The following is a 17,711-nucleotide window of genomic DNA, read 5'->3' as shown; positions in this document are numbered from 1 at the left end:
ATATATGTATATATGATATGTCATTTCAGATTATTCTGGGCTGTCTTCTTAAACGTTGCCAAAGAATCTGCATCAAACATTACTTTTACAAATTCAATTTAAACCAGTATGTTAAGGAAATACAATGACATGTGTTAAACTTGAATAACTTGCATATTAAAATATTATTTTATGTATATTTATACAAATATATTATTGATATGTGTATTTAATTCCTGCTAATTATGGGGGCGTGTCTTATTGGGCGCAGATATACTTTCATAGCTCTGCTTGTTTACTGTGTATTAAGCGCTCCTGCTCATTAACGTGTGTGCACGGGGCACTGAACGGCACACTGGCAGAACAAAGAGGAACTTAATTAGTCAAACATCTCCATCAGGTTACAGCAAATGTTGGGGAGAGAAAAAAGCACCCTCTATGTGACGCTCCCTGCTGGGCACAGTGTGTCAGTATGTCTAAAGCCTATAGACGTACAGAGAGAAGGACAATAGTGGTGAAAAACACATGATCCAGACTGCATTAACCTCGTCTTCATGGCCTGGGCTTTGCTATTGTGCCTGAGCTGTACTGAGTCCAGGCCAGCTGGCTCTGATCCCAGTCCTTCAGTCCTCTTCACTGAAGGGTGAAGTGGAACGGTGCCAGAGAGAGGATGCAGTCACATGCTGACCACTACGCTGAATACATAAACAGATGGACACTGAAGAACAGTGGGGAGTGTGAAGGACAAAGTAGGAAAATAAAATGAAGCAATGCCAGGAGTTGCTTATACGCTGACACGTCGATGGAAGACGGGATGTGTTCAGCGATGAAAGGAGGATGGCATACAAATGAAGGGTGGATGGAGGAGGGCCGGCGCCGGAGAGAGGGTATTGACCATCCTGCCAGTTTGTCAGAAGACGGATTGAAAAGTTCCACAAAAAGAACAAATGGATGGACGTCGGCCCAGTTCCCAGGATCTGCTGAACTCAACAGAGCCTCAGTGGGACGAGTCGACGAGTGGCGAGTCCAACTGCTGACAGACGCGCATTGAACGATGGATTCGCGCCCAGAAATCAAAGTCAGTGAAGTCATTCTGCGACGCGCCGGTCAAAGACTCAGTGACACATCACAAATAAAAAAATAATCTCAGCTGTTGGATTGATGACATGGACCTTTTGTAGCGATACTATGATGAATAGTACAACTAGTGTTTTCTAGGAATTAGAAATTAGAAAGAACAGTCTGACACATCGGATCCAGTTGCTAAATGTAAGCTCTCACATCTGCTTCCTGTATCATTCAGTGAAACTGAAGAATTCCTCTGAAGTAAACGCTGGTCAGTTTGAGTCATCACCTGTTTCAAAAGAGAAGGACCAGATTGGTTTGCATTGTTGTTGTTGTTATTATTTATTATAATAACAATAATAATAATAATAATAATAATAACGGTGATAATAATAGTAAAGCAACAGTATCTCAAATAACCACACGTCACCACAGTCAGCAGCAGATCACAGTGCAAGTTCCTGCCACTTTATTAGGTACACATGACACCTATTAAAGTGACTATCAATTTCTGGCTGAAATGTGCCGTATGAAGTATGACAAATATGAAAGTGTATATTGACAGAAGGTCATTTAAGGTCAGACACAATGAGGAGGAGTGGCATATACAGCATGTTCACACACACACACACACACACACACAGACCAATAGTTTGATATTAACCCTAATTAAGACAAATGTGTGAATAAGCATTTTCTCTTTACCTAAATCTAAAATAACAATAATAATTAGATGACAGTGTCTTATTCACACCTTTGTCTTAATCAGGTTAATATCAGATTATTTCAACACGTACACATTTTAATCAGATTATAACGTCCTGTTGTAGTTTTCGCAGCTGTCTGTATGCGTGATTATAATCACACTATGCTCTATGACGTGTACGCAGGATTTTAGTTACATCAATTATGTAGTATTTCATGGAGAAAAAATGCTTTTAAACTAAAGAATTAGATGTAAAAATAAAAGTGTGAGACGTAAACTTTCTGTCAGTTTTGACTCCCAGTCATTATGGCACAACGTTAGTCATTCTGAGCTAAAACTAAATAAATGAAAAGACGTTCATCTGTATTTTACCGAAATATGAAAATCGAACTATTTCCCTAAATGGCAAATAAAAATGTATTTTGTAAACTGATAAACAAAGCGATTATTGAACCAGGTTTAAGTGGACTAAGTTTTGTTTTTGTGGTGTGGTGCAGAGAAGGTTACAGGCTCTGCTGCTGCTGCTGCTGCTGCTGCTGCTGCTGCTGCTGCTGCACTCACTGTGAACTGTTTTTACATGATTTCCTGCCAAATCATCTCTACTTCTGTTATCTCACCTCCTACTCACTGTTGCTTCATTTTCTCAGTCTCTCAGTTTGGACGTGCATTTTTCCATCTACATTTCTTCTTAAGAAAAAAGGCGCAAACGTCAAAGAAAAGATTGCACATGTGCAAACTGAAAGCAACTTTATCATGTGATGCAACAGTGACCACAAACCAGAAGACATTCACAGTGTTCAGTGACAGAAAATAGTACAACATTTGCTTTAGAACCACTTTTTTTTTTTCTGTAGTTGACACTTCAAACTGGTATTTTAAAATTTACATGACAGCGACACGGTAGAATGATGATCCTGTGCTTTCACAAGATTCAAGATTCAAGATTCAAAGTGTTTATTGTCATATGCACAGTAAAGAAACACGTTTCCCTGTACAATGAAATTCTTACTTTGCTGTCCACTCAAAAACACCAGCATAAAGTAGAAAAGTATAAATATACATAAGAAAAATATAAATATTACAAGGAAACTAAAATAACATATATGCATAAAATAAGTGTAAACATATGCATATATGCAAGGAATGAGAATATTACAAAAAAACTAACATAACATATATGCATAAAATAAGTGTAAACATATGCATATAAACAAGATGCACTTTTCCAATTGAGCTTTTGTTGACACTTCAAATGGACTTTGCATATTTACATGTTAATACGAAGAGTGGGGTGTGGTCTGCAACAGTAGATCAGAGGATCAACGGTTGCTGTCTAAGTCTTCATTCATCAGTTGGTTCAATGGTCCTTATCTAAACAGCACATGACATGTCCTAGCACTGATAATGAAGACATGCAGAAAACGTTTCTCTGCTGTCAATGCGTTTAAATATTTGGTTTAAGAGAGTTAGGGTCGTGCATTGTTCAAGTGTAAGGTCAGGTGACACTAAATACTTCACACTTTAACCTGTAAAAGCTTACTTTGTTGGCTTTTTAAAAAAAAAAAAATATTTGAAAACGACATACATGTTTCCTGTATGTTCTGGATGTGTTGAGAAATAATTACACTGTCTGGTTATTATAGCACTGCTGAAATAAACATCATTTTGCTCAGTACGTACATCATGAAAATGTCTTGTCTTTCTGTGCTTGTGTACTTGTTCGAATAAAGCTTTATTTAAAAATACCACAATACGATATTATGAGAATATTGCGATGTACTGACTATTTGCGAAATCATATATTGCGATATACTCACGCGAGAGTGAGAGTGAGCACTTGGCACCATCTAGTGGACTGAAATGTCAAGTGATTTTTTTATGCTAATCCACACATTTTTTTATGTTTTTTTTAGTAAAATCAGTTAAACTATTATCTAGTGTCTAGTGTCTCAGAAGCATTATAATATTGTGATATTATATGCATTTCCCTGTTTTGTTGTAGCAGCGGCTACAGCATCACATACAGGCCTGGCATAGAGTATGTACTACACACATCTGGAACAATGCCGGGAACAACAAAGAAAAAAATTATGGATGGGAATCAGTATCGGCCGATATCTGCGTCAGTCTCAAAATCACTGGATTGAAATGTTACATTCAATACAATCCGAAAAATCTTATACCTGTATATCGCACGCTTCACTGAGCACAGACTGTAAAAATGTCGATAAAAATCAGCAAAAGCATTGAGCGTGAAGAACTATGTCTTTGAAGTGACTCGGCACATGTGCAGTTAACAGCTTCATAGTATCGGTATCGCACATAAACGTGGTATGGAAACTGTAGAGTACGACAAAACACAAAGAAGTATCCACTAAAAGTTTCAGGAGTTCTGCACAAAAACCCCGGTCGCTCAAGGATAAACCCTTCTTGCCACAAACAAACAACCCCTCTGTCCCCTCTGATAGTTTCAAATGAAGGATGTAGAAAACAAATAATGTTACATCATCTCTGATCACAAAGACAGAACAATAACATCAACAAAAAACACGCAATGCAGCTTTAAATGTAAATGTATATTTATATAAATATTATAAACTATTACCGTGTAACACAATTATGTAAAGGGTTGAGTCACATTCACCACAGAGACTGTTCCATGACACGGATTACACCTTTAAATGCCCCCTCCCCTTCTTCTCAGGCTTCGCTCTGCGTCAGCGCTCATTGGCTGCGGCTGATAATAGGTCAACAGAGGAGGAGGAGGAGGAGGAGGAGGCAGCGGAGAGCAGGGCAGCATGTTTACAGCTGCTCACGCTTCACGTACATGCTGTGAATATCACACTCCATTACTTGATCCAACCAAAGCCACGGAACTCGGTCGACGGCGGCGATGTTGTCGTGGTGGTGCGGCACAGGGAGGCTGTGCGCGGCGCAGACGCTCAGGACGCCCCGCTCGTGTGCGGTGCACAAAGCAAACAGACTGAGGTGCGTCACTCTGACATTACGCAAAGGTCACACGTTTCACTGGAGCCGGTCTCTCTGTGGACCTGCTGACTCAGCACTTGTTCACCCGAGGAAGCAACAGGGAACTCATCCCGTCCAAAGCTGGGACTGTGTAGTCTGGGACTGGAGACACCTGGACCGAGCGTCCAGGAGCGGGAGATCAAGTGAGGGCGGTCATTTAGATGTTATCAGCACGTGGAAGAGGCTCCATAGCAGCGGCAGCAGAGGGCAGCCGCTGTGTCATGGTTTGTTTCCAGGTAACCGCGAACTCTTCAACACCAGGACCAGCACCAGCACCAGGACCAGGATCATGCACAGCAGAGCTTCGTCTACGGCTGCAGCCACCAAGAGGAGCGACGTCAGCGAGAAGCCCGCGATTACTGACCCCAACACAACGGTGAATTTAGTACTCAACTAGTGTTTGTGTCACTACACAGCGACCGTGTGAGACACTGTCTGTCTTTCTACCTGTGTGTGTGTGTGTGTGTGTGTGTGTGTGTCTACATTTACAGGCAGATTATTACATAATTGATCTGCACACACACACACACACACACACACAGGTCTGTGTTTCTATTCTTGTCAGGACACTTTTCACCAAAGCGCTATCCCTAACCACAACCACTCGATGCCAGCATAACTAACCTTAACCAGTGCATATTTCAAATCTTAATCCTAACTTTAACCACATCCTGTCTCATTAGGACCACATGTTCTTATAGATATTCTGTTTATTTAGCAAGATATTCTTGCTAAATAAACGAGAGGCCTAACGTTCTGACACTTAAAGCTGCAGTACGCAGGATCAATGGGAACCTGCGCTCAGACATTTAGTTTTTAGGCTGTAAACAGAGTCCAGAGGAGGAGCAGGAGTAATTACACAAGACAGACATGCTTTTTTAAAGCTCACATTAGCATGCTAACATGCTGACTGTTAAATGATGAGATTTCCTTTGCTAAATGTTGGAGATTAGCCCACGTTTTCCGGAGTGTTAAGACTTTTTAACTGAGCTACACTAAGGCATTGTTCGCTTTGATTGACGACACTCTGACCAATCAGTGCACGGCAGTCTGACGACATCACGCATAGTATCGGCTCTGCTCGCTTGAGCAGGTACCAAAAAAAGTGCCAGGTACTATCGCTAAGTTTCATGGCAAATCAGCCAGTAACTGTTTAAATACTTGACTTTAAACCAAAGAGATGAATTTAGTGAATGACGTTCTTATCCACAGTGATGTGCTAAAATGCTAAACTGATATTTTGGCCACTGAATATAGATTTCTGGTATCAGTGAAGTTGGCTTGGTGTAGGACATTTTTCAAACCCCCCTTTTGCTTTTGTAAACCATAAGAATAATGAGTATCATCAGATACTGGTCAAAACCACCAGAGAGATAAAAATGTAGGCTCCGATACAATTTAATAATCTTATAATTGCATGCTTCACTATGCACAGACTGTAAAAATGTAAATAAGTCCTGTTTGTTTGGGCCGTTTATTTCTTCTCTTTGGAAGAACAGTATTTGTCACGCAGTGGGAGAATTGTGTCTTTGAAATGACAATATCGGTATCTGTAGATACTCGAGGTTGTGATATCGGTATCGGACATAAAAAAAGTGGTATCGTCCCATCCGTAAGAACAACGAGCCGCCAGTGTTGTCATATTCTGTAGTCGAACACTCCACTGACACAATCTACTAAAACCTTTCATTTCACACCAGCCTCAGTTTTTATTGGAAATCAGCGGCGTGACATGTAACACAATAGCATTGGTGTCCATGCCACCGTGACAGTTCACCCATTTTACAGAGTCAGACATTGATTTAACTCTGTGATAAACTCTGCTGCCTGCATGAAAGTGAAACAACAACAACAAATACCTCAGATTCCTCATTTTCTATTTTGATTTTTCTTTTTTTACACACAATAACAAAGCAGAAAAAGACTGGTCGCGTCGAAAGAAGACAGACAGATTGACCACTGCTCTGTCAGCGTTTGCATGTGTTTTCATGCCTCTGCAAAGCTGTTATCAGACACAGCAGTCTCACTGTGTGCCTCCTCCTATACACCCAGTCTACACAACTCCTTTTGGCTGCTGGCTCACATGACCCTCCCATGCTGCTGCCTGCCTTTACTTAAAGCTTGGCCTGACTCGCCTCTGAAAAGCAAAGGCCTGCTCCCTCACCCACGCACGTTGGACTTTCTATTGTGTATTGTTTTCAGGCCAGTGAATACGTCAGTGAGCCTGTGGCTTTATCCTGGGAGTTAAGACCTAAATTCTTTATCTTCTTCACGGTCTCGGTGTCCACTCGATTAAATGTCAGCAGGAAAGGCAGAGATGGATATGCACAAAAGAGTGAAGGCATTCAAATATGAATGAGAGCTACTGTGTTTGGAATGAATGTATGAATGTCACATTTACAAACACGCCACGAAGAATCTTAGACACTTTCATGTTTACACGGTTCCTACAGCTTAAGGTAAGTTCAATTCATAAATTCAAGACTTTTTAAATGCCACTGAGGAGGGAAATTTAAGACCAATTTTACAAAAAACAGAAACAACAAAGCTGCGATTGAGATTTACACTGACAAATAATAATCATAAAAGCCTACTTACGATGTGTTAACATTTTCAAAACTTTTGAAAGGGGGATTTAAGACATTTTAATACTAATTTAAGGCCTTGTTTTTAAATTTATGAATGAAATGCCTTTTTAGGGGAAACCCTGGTTTAAAACTAGACCATGACGTCACATCTGAAAGAAGTTACAAATCAGTGGCAAATTAAAAGGCAGTTAATTTAGCAAAAAAAAAAAAACTTTATATCTGCAGCCTTTGGGCAGTCCCAAATCTTTATTGACAATGTTGATTGATGTTTGTTTTGCAGGTAAGAAGCTTATCAAGTATTTTCCATTCTCTCCTTTCATGCTATTCCATAATCAGCCTCCATGTTGTCCTCTTAAATGTTCATGTTGAACTTGAACTTCTCTGTTGAAGAGTTTTCCCTGCACTGAATAAGTTGTCTGGACTTTGTACGCACGACAGCATGTCAGTGGTTTGACTAAAAATAGATAAAATCCCACTCAGGCCTAACCCCATTTCCTGTTTTCCCACAGTGGAATTGTGCTTCCTCTTGGCAGAGACTATGATTTTTAATAATAAGGCAATTGGAGCCACTTCCAGTTAATACTAAACCCCCAGTCTGATTAAAGAGAAACATGAGAAAACTGTCAGTGAAATTGAAAGTGTAATTGTTTTTTTCATCCAGTACGCTTAATGAAAATGAAAACCCTGAGGTTAAACTGAAGGGGTGCTATAATAAAAAGGGTGTAACTGCATTAGCTCAGCAGGGTGATCAGGCAAATGAGTGGCAGGTCTGTGAGCAAGCACACGCACACGCACACACACACACACACGCACACACACACACACACACACACACACACACACACAGCAACAGTCTACATAATGTAAGCAAGAAATCAAATGATTCTGTTTGTCTGACTGAGACCAGGCTTTAATGAAAAGTGCGTTAGTTGGACGAACACACCCAGATAATGTGGTTGTGGGTCGAATAACAATTACATGTACAGTTAATGCACTTTGACCCAGAAACAAGAAAAGGAGACACATCACCACTAAAGCAGTGGAGGGGACACAAGTCCGCGCTAGTGCTTGTATTCTGGGACAAGGACAGTAGTCTGAGTCAGTTTCTAAAATGTTTAACCCGTTTGCTTCAGGTTCTTATTTTGAAAACACTTTTTTTTGGCTATTGTCTGTCCGTGAGGTGAATAACTCAATATTTAAAAGAACAAATTTTGATAAATCTTTCTGGGGATGTGGGTTCTGGGCCTAGGAAGAAATTAATAGATTGTTAACCTGTGAGATTTTTCACATAATTCTGTTAAAAATGTCAATATTGCTGAGAGAGAACATTTGCCTTTGCAGCAAGAAGACTTTCTGCATGGAGTTGTTCTCCCTGTGTGTGTGTGTGTGGGTTTTCTCCGGGTTCTCCGGCTTCCTCCCACAGTCCAAGAACATGCAGATATTAGGTCAATTGGACACTTTAAATTGACCATAGGTGGGATTGTGAGAGTGGGTGGTTGTTGTTGTCACCTCATGGTCTATGTTAGTGTGTAGTTTGGTCAAAATCCAGCTGTATTGACACTGAACGGCCTTGTGTTTGTGTGAGATCTGTAAATGTTTAGTTAATCTCTGGATCGGACTGAATGAATGAGTACAGAGAAATCAATATTTCAACACACAGAAAACTTTATCTGCTCAGTGTATTTGAATGGACTTTCAGTTTTAATTTTCCCTAACAGTCAACTTTTATTGTGGGAAAAAAAAAAGATCACCACTGCTTTTACAACTATTATTATACTTTAGTACTGGTTACACAGGTTTGACTGCATTAGAAGCAAGAGACTACTGTTGTGAAACGTAGCCCAGGAGGCATGAGTTCAGTAGAGGATGTGGTTTATTTACGTTCTGCTAACGTAGGCTAGCTTCTCTCCAACCTCTGCCATCTTGGTCTCGTGTCTACACCGTCAATGCTTTGATGGGTTTTGCTGCGTGTTCTTCAGAAAACAGTTTTATTAGCGGCAAACACGAGGGTGAGCTGCTTGCCCCCTGCTACGTGTCAGGTGGAGTTTGTGTGTGTGTGTGAAAGTCACTAATGAGGCTCTCTGCGTAGGAGAGAGTTATTGCTTTGTACACGAGTGCAAGGCTGCATAATGATGTTAATTATCTAAATAACACAGCCGTAGCCTCATCTTTATTATAAACATGTACAGGATGAAGAACCCACTCAGATTACTCCATTTTAAAACATCCATTTTCTAGCGCTGTGATGAATGAAATGTTTATTCCTCTATGTGATGTTGATGATGTGTTTCTGTAGAAGGATATTTGGTGCAGCTCAAGTTCGTACAAGTTCTCCCATACGAGTGGAACGCATCAGAGAAGGAACATCCTGGCTATGGCTGAACAATAACCTTCAATTTTAAAGCAAATTGCACAGGCTGCAATGTAATTGTTCTATTTTCAAATCATTCAGCCCTAAGTTTCTTGAAAAGAAGTCGAGCTGGAGTTGTGAGTAAATTTTAAAGTTGAAATTCTGTCATTTTATTCCTGTTCTGATCAGTCCCTGCTATTTTTTTTTTCTTTCCAACAGGAGCAGAAGTTAAAGGAAACATCTGCTACGTCCTCGTCGACTGAAAAGGCCCCAGAGGAGCCCGAGCCAGAAGGAGGGAAGCCCTCCAAGACGCAGCAGCTGAAGAAAGTCTTCAAGGAGTATGGAGCAGTGGGAGTTTCCTTTCACATCGGGATCTCCCTCATGTCTCTGGGAATGTTCTACCTCCTTATATCCAGGTAACCACTTGTTGTACAGGTGGCATTTCATTCCAAGCATGGCAGGAAACGATGGTGGCCTTCAGATACCATAAAGAATGTCTCCAAGCCATTTTATTTTAGTTTTAATGGATAATACACTAACAGCAACATAGTTAGGGATAGAATAATCAATTTCTGCCACTAAACCCTTCTAAATGTTATACACCGGACCTTTTTATACATTTAATGAACCAAATTAAGTCCAGTACGAACCATTGTTTTTATTGATTCACTGATTGAATTTAGACATACTTAAATGTCTTAATTTGACCAACACACAGTTGAAAACTAGCAAAAAACAAAACAAAACAAGTTTGCTGAGAGGTTGCAACCAAATAACATTTGTCAATTTAACAGAAAAGAGAACATAATTAACAATTTCCTGCAGCTGACGATTCTTCTCATAATCGATCAAACTTTCGATTATTTATAATAATCAGCAGCATAAAAGCTGCGGCTAAGCCTGGTGACTCGTGACGATACCGTCACAAAAGTGCATCATGAAGGGTAAAAGTTGATGTGGCTGTGAATGAGGGAACTGCACCACACTTAAAAACATCTCTGAAGTGCATGAAATGAAACTTCACTTACTGAGAGTAACATTTCCAAACGACTCCACCAAAGACGGCGGCTCTTACACGGAGGAATGCAAAGTGTCTGCTGTAAACTGGCAGCAAATGGGACCTTTTATGTGCAAGGACGCCAAGTACAGCCTCTTGAAATGTCCCACTCAGTCGGCCATATTGTACCAGGCGTGTTGTGGTGGAGACACTGCTGCTGCTGCTGCTGGCTCAGTCAGATGCAGACACTAAAATCATGTGGAGTGTCTGAATAAAACATTAGGTCATTTTCTTCTCTTGCTTTCATTTTTTTTTTTTTTATTAGACCTTTACCTTTTTCCACAATATGTGCAGAATTTCAAATCTTTTGACATCTGCCCTGCATTGTTATTACCTTCTAGCGAGTTTCAGGCCCACGTGTGTTCGTCTGAGCCTCATGCCAGGCCTCGAACACTGGAGCCACTTGGCAGTGATTCTCTGACAGCTTGGAGATTCCCTCCTACAGCTCATAACAACCCTCGAGCTGAAAAGTTACTCAGCATCCAGCGATCACCAATTATCATCATTTTGTCCACAGAGGCCAGTCACACGGCCTGCTAGTACAGTGCTGGGTAATCAGTTGTCACAGCTCAGATGGATCCTTATATTTAACTGAGTAAAGTTTATGGAGCGCAGTAGAGCTGTTAATGTGAGAGAAAGAGGGGGTGGGGGGGGGGATAAAGAGGGCAGGGTAGTGCTGCTTTAAGCCTGGTGCTTTCACATTCTTTGCATATTTTCCCCCTCAAATAGCTCAAAGGTAAAGATCTCAAATAAGTTAAAGTGTCTCATATACGCAGAGTTGCATGGAGCTTGTTAATCCGCACCCCCCCTTGGTTTGTTTACTTTCATGATTCTTATCTCCACTGTAAATGGGTCAATAGGCTATAAACAAAGCTGTTATGAAACATGAGTTATTGCACACAGCTCCATCTGGTGGAGATAAAGGAGCACTGCACCTGTATTATCATACACTGAAACTCAACACAAAGGGAGAGTTTCCTTTACTCTTATTGAAAGGATGTATGTTTATTATTGTTAGCATTTTGTTATTGAGGTTGTTTTTTTAAAAAAAATATGCAACTTTTCTGCATAAAAGTGATGACACTATCGGTGTTTATTTTGTTGCTAAGCCACATGAATCATATGACTGTTGAAGGCAATGGACTGTGAAAACCTTGATGAAACTTCAGAGTGTGGTAGAAAATATGTGGTATCACCAGTTGGCCGGTGTCTTGTTTTACTTTCATGTTATGATACTGGGTCACGGACTCACAAAGACCTCCTCTTAAAGCACAAAGGCACGAGTGAACCAAATAAGAAAACAATTCCCATGATCCCACACTGCTTCCCAATGTTGTCAAACCAGTTCCCCCCCCCTTTTGTTTTTCATAAAAGCAGAACTCACATACTGTGCATTTAAATCCATTCATCCATATCTGTCTGCTGAAGATTAAAGATAACTTGGAGTTGAAATCAGTGGAGTCACTGAGTTACACTATAATCTTAATGCAAAGGAGAAAATGTAAGTGGCTAATGTATGAATTCCACACACTATTTAACCAGAAACCTGTATTTGTCTCCCCAGTGGGATCGATATGGCCGCCATTCTGTGCAAAGTGGGCTTCAGCGAGACAGTCGTCCGCTCAAAGATGGCAGCAGGGACCAGCACGTTCGTCCTGGCCTACGCCATCCACAAGCTCTTCGCTCCGGTCCGCATGAGCATCACCCTGGTGTCCGTCCCGCTTATTGTGCGCTACTTCAGAAAGACTGGTCTCTTCAAGCCACCCACACCGACACCATGAAGACCCGTGCATTATTCTGCCTCATTTAAGCAACACGCATCCAGATGAGTTCAATTAAAAACATCTGTACATACTATCTCCCTTTTTTTTTTTTTTTCTAATTGCATTTGTGAATTCAGGTGAAACGTCGTCTCAAATTGTGACAGAATCACGTGTTTCAAGTCGTAGTTTTTTCTGTGAGATTTAAAAAAAAAAAAAAAGTAATAATGTAACTGCTCACCAAACACCAGTGTATCTGGAGTTGTGTCTTAATGTGTGTGTGTGTGTGTGCATTTAGAAACTCAGAAACTAAAGCACAAAACAGTCTGGAAGCTCAAATATTTATAAACTGGTTAGAAGTCAGAGCAGTGCGGTGATTTTCAGTTTCAGGACTGAGCTTCTTTTCACTGGGCAGGTTTTTTGTCCAAATGCTGTGAAGGTTGCCCACAGGGACAACAGGAAAAGAGCTGACTAAGCCATGTTCTGGTGTGTTGTGTGAATCAGCAGAATATTCAGGTTCACTGTCTCCTACCTCCATCCTCTCTCCGTCCTATCCATTCTCCTTACACAGCTCAGACTCTCTCCCGTTTCCTGATATTGTTTTACCTCTCTAATATTCTTCTCCTCAGCATCTCTCCTGGCATTCAATTTCTTCTCCCTCTTTCCTTTTGCTGCTGCTTTTCCATTTTCTCTTCATTCGCTGCCTCTCGTTCTCTTTGCTAATGCCACTACCCGGGCTGCCAGCACATTAATCTCTGAGTGAGGCTGATTGTAGTTCATTGCAACCTCTGAATGAGGTTGTTTTTTTGCGGGGTTCTTTTCTGATTGGACTTTGACTAATAAAAGGAGTTTGTCTTTTAGACTTGCCGTTTTTTTTTTTTCTCTGTGAAGTATATTTTATCACTTAATTTGGTTTTAACATGATTCTCCTTTCATAGTTCAACATTACTGAGACACACTGCGATGCGGGCATGGAAGATTCTGCAGCGAGGCAGACACAGTCATCATGTAATGTTGCTTGATGATTTTTTTTTCAGTTGCTAGAAGCTGCAGAGGCATTAGTTGTTTCAACATTTCAATTTAAATAAAGAAAATGTCTTATATTCATATTTAATTTGATTTATACTGCTTGTACCGAGCGAAGATGCTTCGTACCATGATGAATCATGGAATAGATTAAAATCACGAGGTTCACATGCCCTACAGTTGGCAGCTTTTTTTCCCCAATGAGTTTTAAAATCTTGGTACAGTCCCTGGTCAGTGCCAAATGTTATATCTGCTGATTAACTAGTTTGTCAACAATTAACAGCCCAATATTTCCCTCTGGAGATAAACCAGAGAACATAAAGTCAAATATTGGCTGAAATACTGACAGAAATCTCCCCAATTCCCTTCCCCATGTTTTCTTCTGTGGGAGGAGAGATTCAAGCTGTGTGGAGAAAAAGGGAAAATTGCTCTATTTTGAGGGTTAACTGAAACCAGTAGCTGTTACTTAACACACTACACATGGAGTATGAGTGTAGAAATAAAGGCTGCAGTTCCCATTTTCACCACACAGAGGAGCTCCTGAACCACAAATGTCCACTACCCGCTTTGTCCCCCTGGTGTGACCACATCACACAGCTCTCATTTCTCACTCTGAACATCTCAGTGTGTCGTCAAGATAGATGCCAGCTTCAAAATGCGAGAATGAGAAGCACTCCTCATGCATCACTAAGACACGCCGAATGTTTAAGAGATGATCAATGACCGCACAGCGACGATTAAATCAGAGTGGAACTCTTGTACCGTTTCAAAGTGTACAAACTCCACATAACTGGAGGATACTTTAACAAAAAGATAATCAGGCGGTAATGACGGTGCACTGTGTGCTTCACAAAGGGTTAGGGTCAGCGCACACTGACCAGATTTTACTCTTCGTAAGTATTCATCACTCTCTGGCTCTGTTGGACGGCAGCACGTCTGCGCTCCTCGCTGTCCTCCCTCTCTCTCCTACCTTGAAGGTTTGACAGGTCAGCTAGCACAGCGAGAGCAAGCCTCAGCTGGTGTGTCCCTGAAGATCTGCAGTGTACTGAACGGTAGCTGCCTTGAACAAGACCAGTCTTTTCTGTATGTTTGTGTGTATATGTGTGTGTGTGTGTGTGTGTGTGTATTTCCTGGCCCAGTAAATAATTCAACCAGGAGAGGTGTGAACTAAGAGAAAACTAAGAGAACATGGTGGTCTATGCCAAATATCAACCCAGGTGTTTCAGGAATACGAGTTTTGGCAGCACTGTGACACAGACTGATGCGCTTGCACACACACACACACACACACACGCACACAGATCTGCAGAGGAGGAAGGAGAAGCCTTGGCCTCATTAGCCATGATGAGGACAGGGAGCTGCCATCGCCTCTCCATCCCCTGCATGTCCCCCATGGCTAGGAACAAATTGGTGACAGCGCTCCCAGCCACTCTGTCGGACTATACCTACTCTGCACTGGGCTGTGTAAGACTTGTCTCCATCCACACAAATGTGCATTTGTGTATTAGAGTGTGTGTGTGTGTGTTTGTGAGGGTGGGGCAGGGCCGGGGTGTGTACATGCACATGACAGAAAGGGGACGGGGGGGGAAGGACTGAGGAGAATTGAATTATGATTCCTGTGAACACTTCATCTTGAGTTTGATGACCCGCCCACCCCCCCAAATGTATTGGGTTCAAAGGGTCAGAACTCCTGCCTCTGCTCCTACCCTGAGCCTGCTGCACCTTTTGTGAAAGTTGGATTCAGCGTCGCCACAGTCAGCGTGACACACACGGTGCATCAGTTACGGGTGTGTGTGTATCCAGACACGGGTGCCACCTCTGATGCAAGACTTTGAAAGGCATGTGTGTGTGTATAGTATTTGCAAAGTGCTGATGCACGCAATGATACATAAACACAAGGCAGCAGAAGTCTCACCTCCTGACAAGCTGCATTTTTCCCCCTTCTATTCAATTTCTTCATTTTATTTCTTAGAGTAGTTACTGTTCCGTCTGCCTTTTTTTCTCCCCCCCCTGCACCTGCTCATCATCCCTCCTTATTTACCTTCCTTCCACCATCTTCCTCATCTCCTCCTGACCTGCTCAGGAAACTTGTCAGACCAACAGAATGACAGCGTCGAGATGGAGCTGTCAACCTCGGCACTTCAAAGGCATCCTGTGAATTTCTTTACAATGTACGGCTGACATAAAGATTTTAAGGCGTACACAATGGAACACGCTGCATACACAATCTAACAAACCTCTCCTTCTCTCTCGTCATCTCTTTTCTTTAAATTTTTTGGCCACTCCTCTCTTTCTCCACAACTTTCTTTCGCTGGAGCATCTCTTCTTCCCTCCCCCCCCCTCTGCACCTCTCTCCTCTGCCTGTCTCGGAGTTAAGTTTAGCAGATGCACCTGATGGCAGCATCATCTTGGAGCACCTGTCAGCTGTCTGCCTTCATCATGGCTCCTCTGCTGCCACAGGGGCCACAGGGAAGCAAACCTGGAGACAGTCGCTACTATCAACAGCTGCATCTTATTATTTTAAACACCAGTGCCAGTCATTTTCCACCGGAGTTGCGTGCATTTAATTTTCCTTCGTGCGTACGCGCACGTGCATGTTTGTGTGTGTGTGTGTGTGTGTGTGTGTGCGCGTGTTGCCTTCTTGTCATTTCTCCTCAGGATTCAGAATCTCAGCTGTTAAATGTGAGCAATTATAAGTGAGCAGAGAGGGAGAGACATAGTTTATCTGTCCTGTGACAGAGAAGAAGAGGAGGGAGAGGAGGCAGCAGCAGGCATAAGTTGTCAAAGTGTTTTTGGCAGAAGTGAAATGTTTTCAACTGTCTGTTGCTGTAACTCAGATGAATGTCTGTCACTTGGTCACTCGTTTTGTTTGTGCTTTCTTTGAGTCATAAAGGTCCTATTAACATCACTGGTCCCTCCTCCAGTCAAACTGCCGACACTGGATTGGCAAAATTGTTTTACATGTTGGGAAGGAAACAATGATTCGACTAAAGGGCTTATGGGATTTCTCTCTACAAATCATTTTCTGGTGAAGATTTACTCTCGCCAAGCATAAAACATAATATCTGGTATTAGATGCCAGTCTGAATTGAAACAGAAACACAACCAGATGTCCTACATGTGGCGGCTGCATTTCCGTCCGGATTTGTGTACAATAATGTCCTACGGTGGCATCGTCACGTGTCATCAGCTATCATATGTTTATTATGTTTACGTGCATTGTAAATGCGTCTCACCTGAATGTGGCTTTTGTGTCCGACTTATCTCAGGCTGCAAGAATACTGTATACAGAGCGTGTGACATGAGATTCAGCAATGAGGAAGCAAGTGGAGCCAGGAAATTATTTTTTTTGCCGGCTTGTTCCACAAATAAAGTCTCCTGATAAAAATGAGGACCAAATAAGGATTTAATGACAAAAAGGAAGGCACCGCCAAGCAACCCTATTCCCCTCATTTCCTTTTGAGAGCGTGTGAGATGTTTCACTGTGAAAAGTAAATAATAATCAGTAATTAAATAATTATTTACTATGTAGGTGTCAAAAGGGTTTTGTTGCATGTACTGTTAACAGTGAAGGTAGTACAAGTAAAGGTGCAGTACAGGGTCATCATGTATGTAGAAAAGAAGAGACAAAAATATAGACTGGTTTAAAAAAAAATCTTCTTTAAAAATGGCTTTAAAGCAACACCATGTAGAATTTCAACCTCCAAGACTTACAGCAGGGTGAACGTCACCTCTGTCAAAGCCTGAGCAGGTCTGCATCACCTGCATTAGCACTCTGTAACTTCTGCTTTCAGATCCATGCCACGAAAAAAGAAGTGCAACATTCTACTTTACGGCATACGGCGCCCATAACATAGGCTACTATACACGGTAGTTTATACATTTGAAGCCTTGATTCAGAGCTCACCAGTATCATTGGCTTGTCAACAAAAACACACACTACCACAACAGATATTATATTATTTTATGACACTTGTAACAAACAATACCGTTTACCCAGATATTAAAGTGTTACTTTAATGTTCATATTTTACTTTTACTGGAATAATGTTTGACCATGCGGAAACATCAGGTCATTTTACAGCATCCTACAGTGTGTCAGAGGAGGTCATAAAGCCAGAAATTTAAGTCAAAACATTCACACATTGCCTCT

General features: G+C 41.4%; 1 protein-coding gene across 1 annotated transcript; it reads left to right on the top strand.

Annotated features, from left to right (window-relative positions):
- The first annotated feature begins 4,515 nt into the window (after positions 1-4,515).
- On the top strand, positions 4,516-13,392 carry fam210b (family with sequence similarity 210 member B). The gene is made up of 3 exons (XM_044023405.1): positions 4,516-5,153; positions 9,935-10,131; positions 12,337-13,392. The coding sequence occupies exons 1-3, from the start codon at positions 4,644-4,646 to the stop codon at positions 12,551-12,553; spliced, it is 924 nt and encodes a 307-aa protein (XP_043879340.1). The 5' UTR covers positions 4,516-4,643; the 3' UTR covers positions 12,554-13,392.
- Positions 13,393-17,711: the final 4,319 nt, after the last annotated feature.

Source organism: Solea senegalensis, linkage group LG4 (genome assembly GCF_019176455.1).
Source record: "Solea senegalensis isolate Sse05_10M linkage group LG4, IFAPA_SoseM_1, whole genome shotgun sequence".
In the NCBI taxonomy this organism is placed as follows: domain Eukaryota; kingdom Metazoa; phylum Chordata; class Actinopteri; order Pleuronectiformes; family Soleidae; genus Solea; species Solea senegalensis.
This window is presented reverse-complemented; position numbering and strand designations above follow the sequence as displayed.

Bases quoted from the DNA above. Each gene is read 5' to 3' on its own strand.
- fam210b (XM_044023405.1), top strand. From the start codon at position 4,644: ATGTTGTCGTGGTGGTGCGGCACAGGGAGGCTGTGCGCGGCGCAGACG. The intron at 5,154-9,934 runs GTGAATTTAGTA...TCTTTCCAACAG, and splicing joins TTACTGACCCCAACACAACG to GAGCAGAAGTTAAAGGAAAC. The intron at 10,132-12,336 runs GTAACCACTTGT...TTGTCTCCCCAG, and splicing joins TTCTACCTCCTTATATCCAG to TGGGATCGATATGGCCGCCA.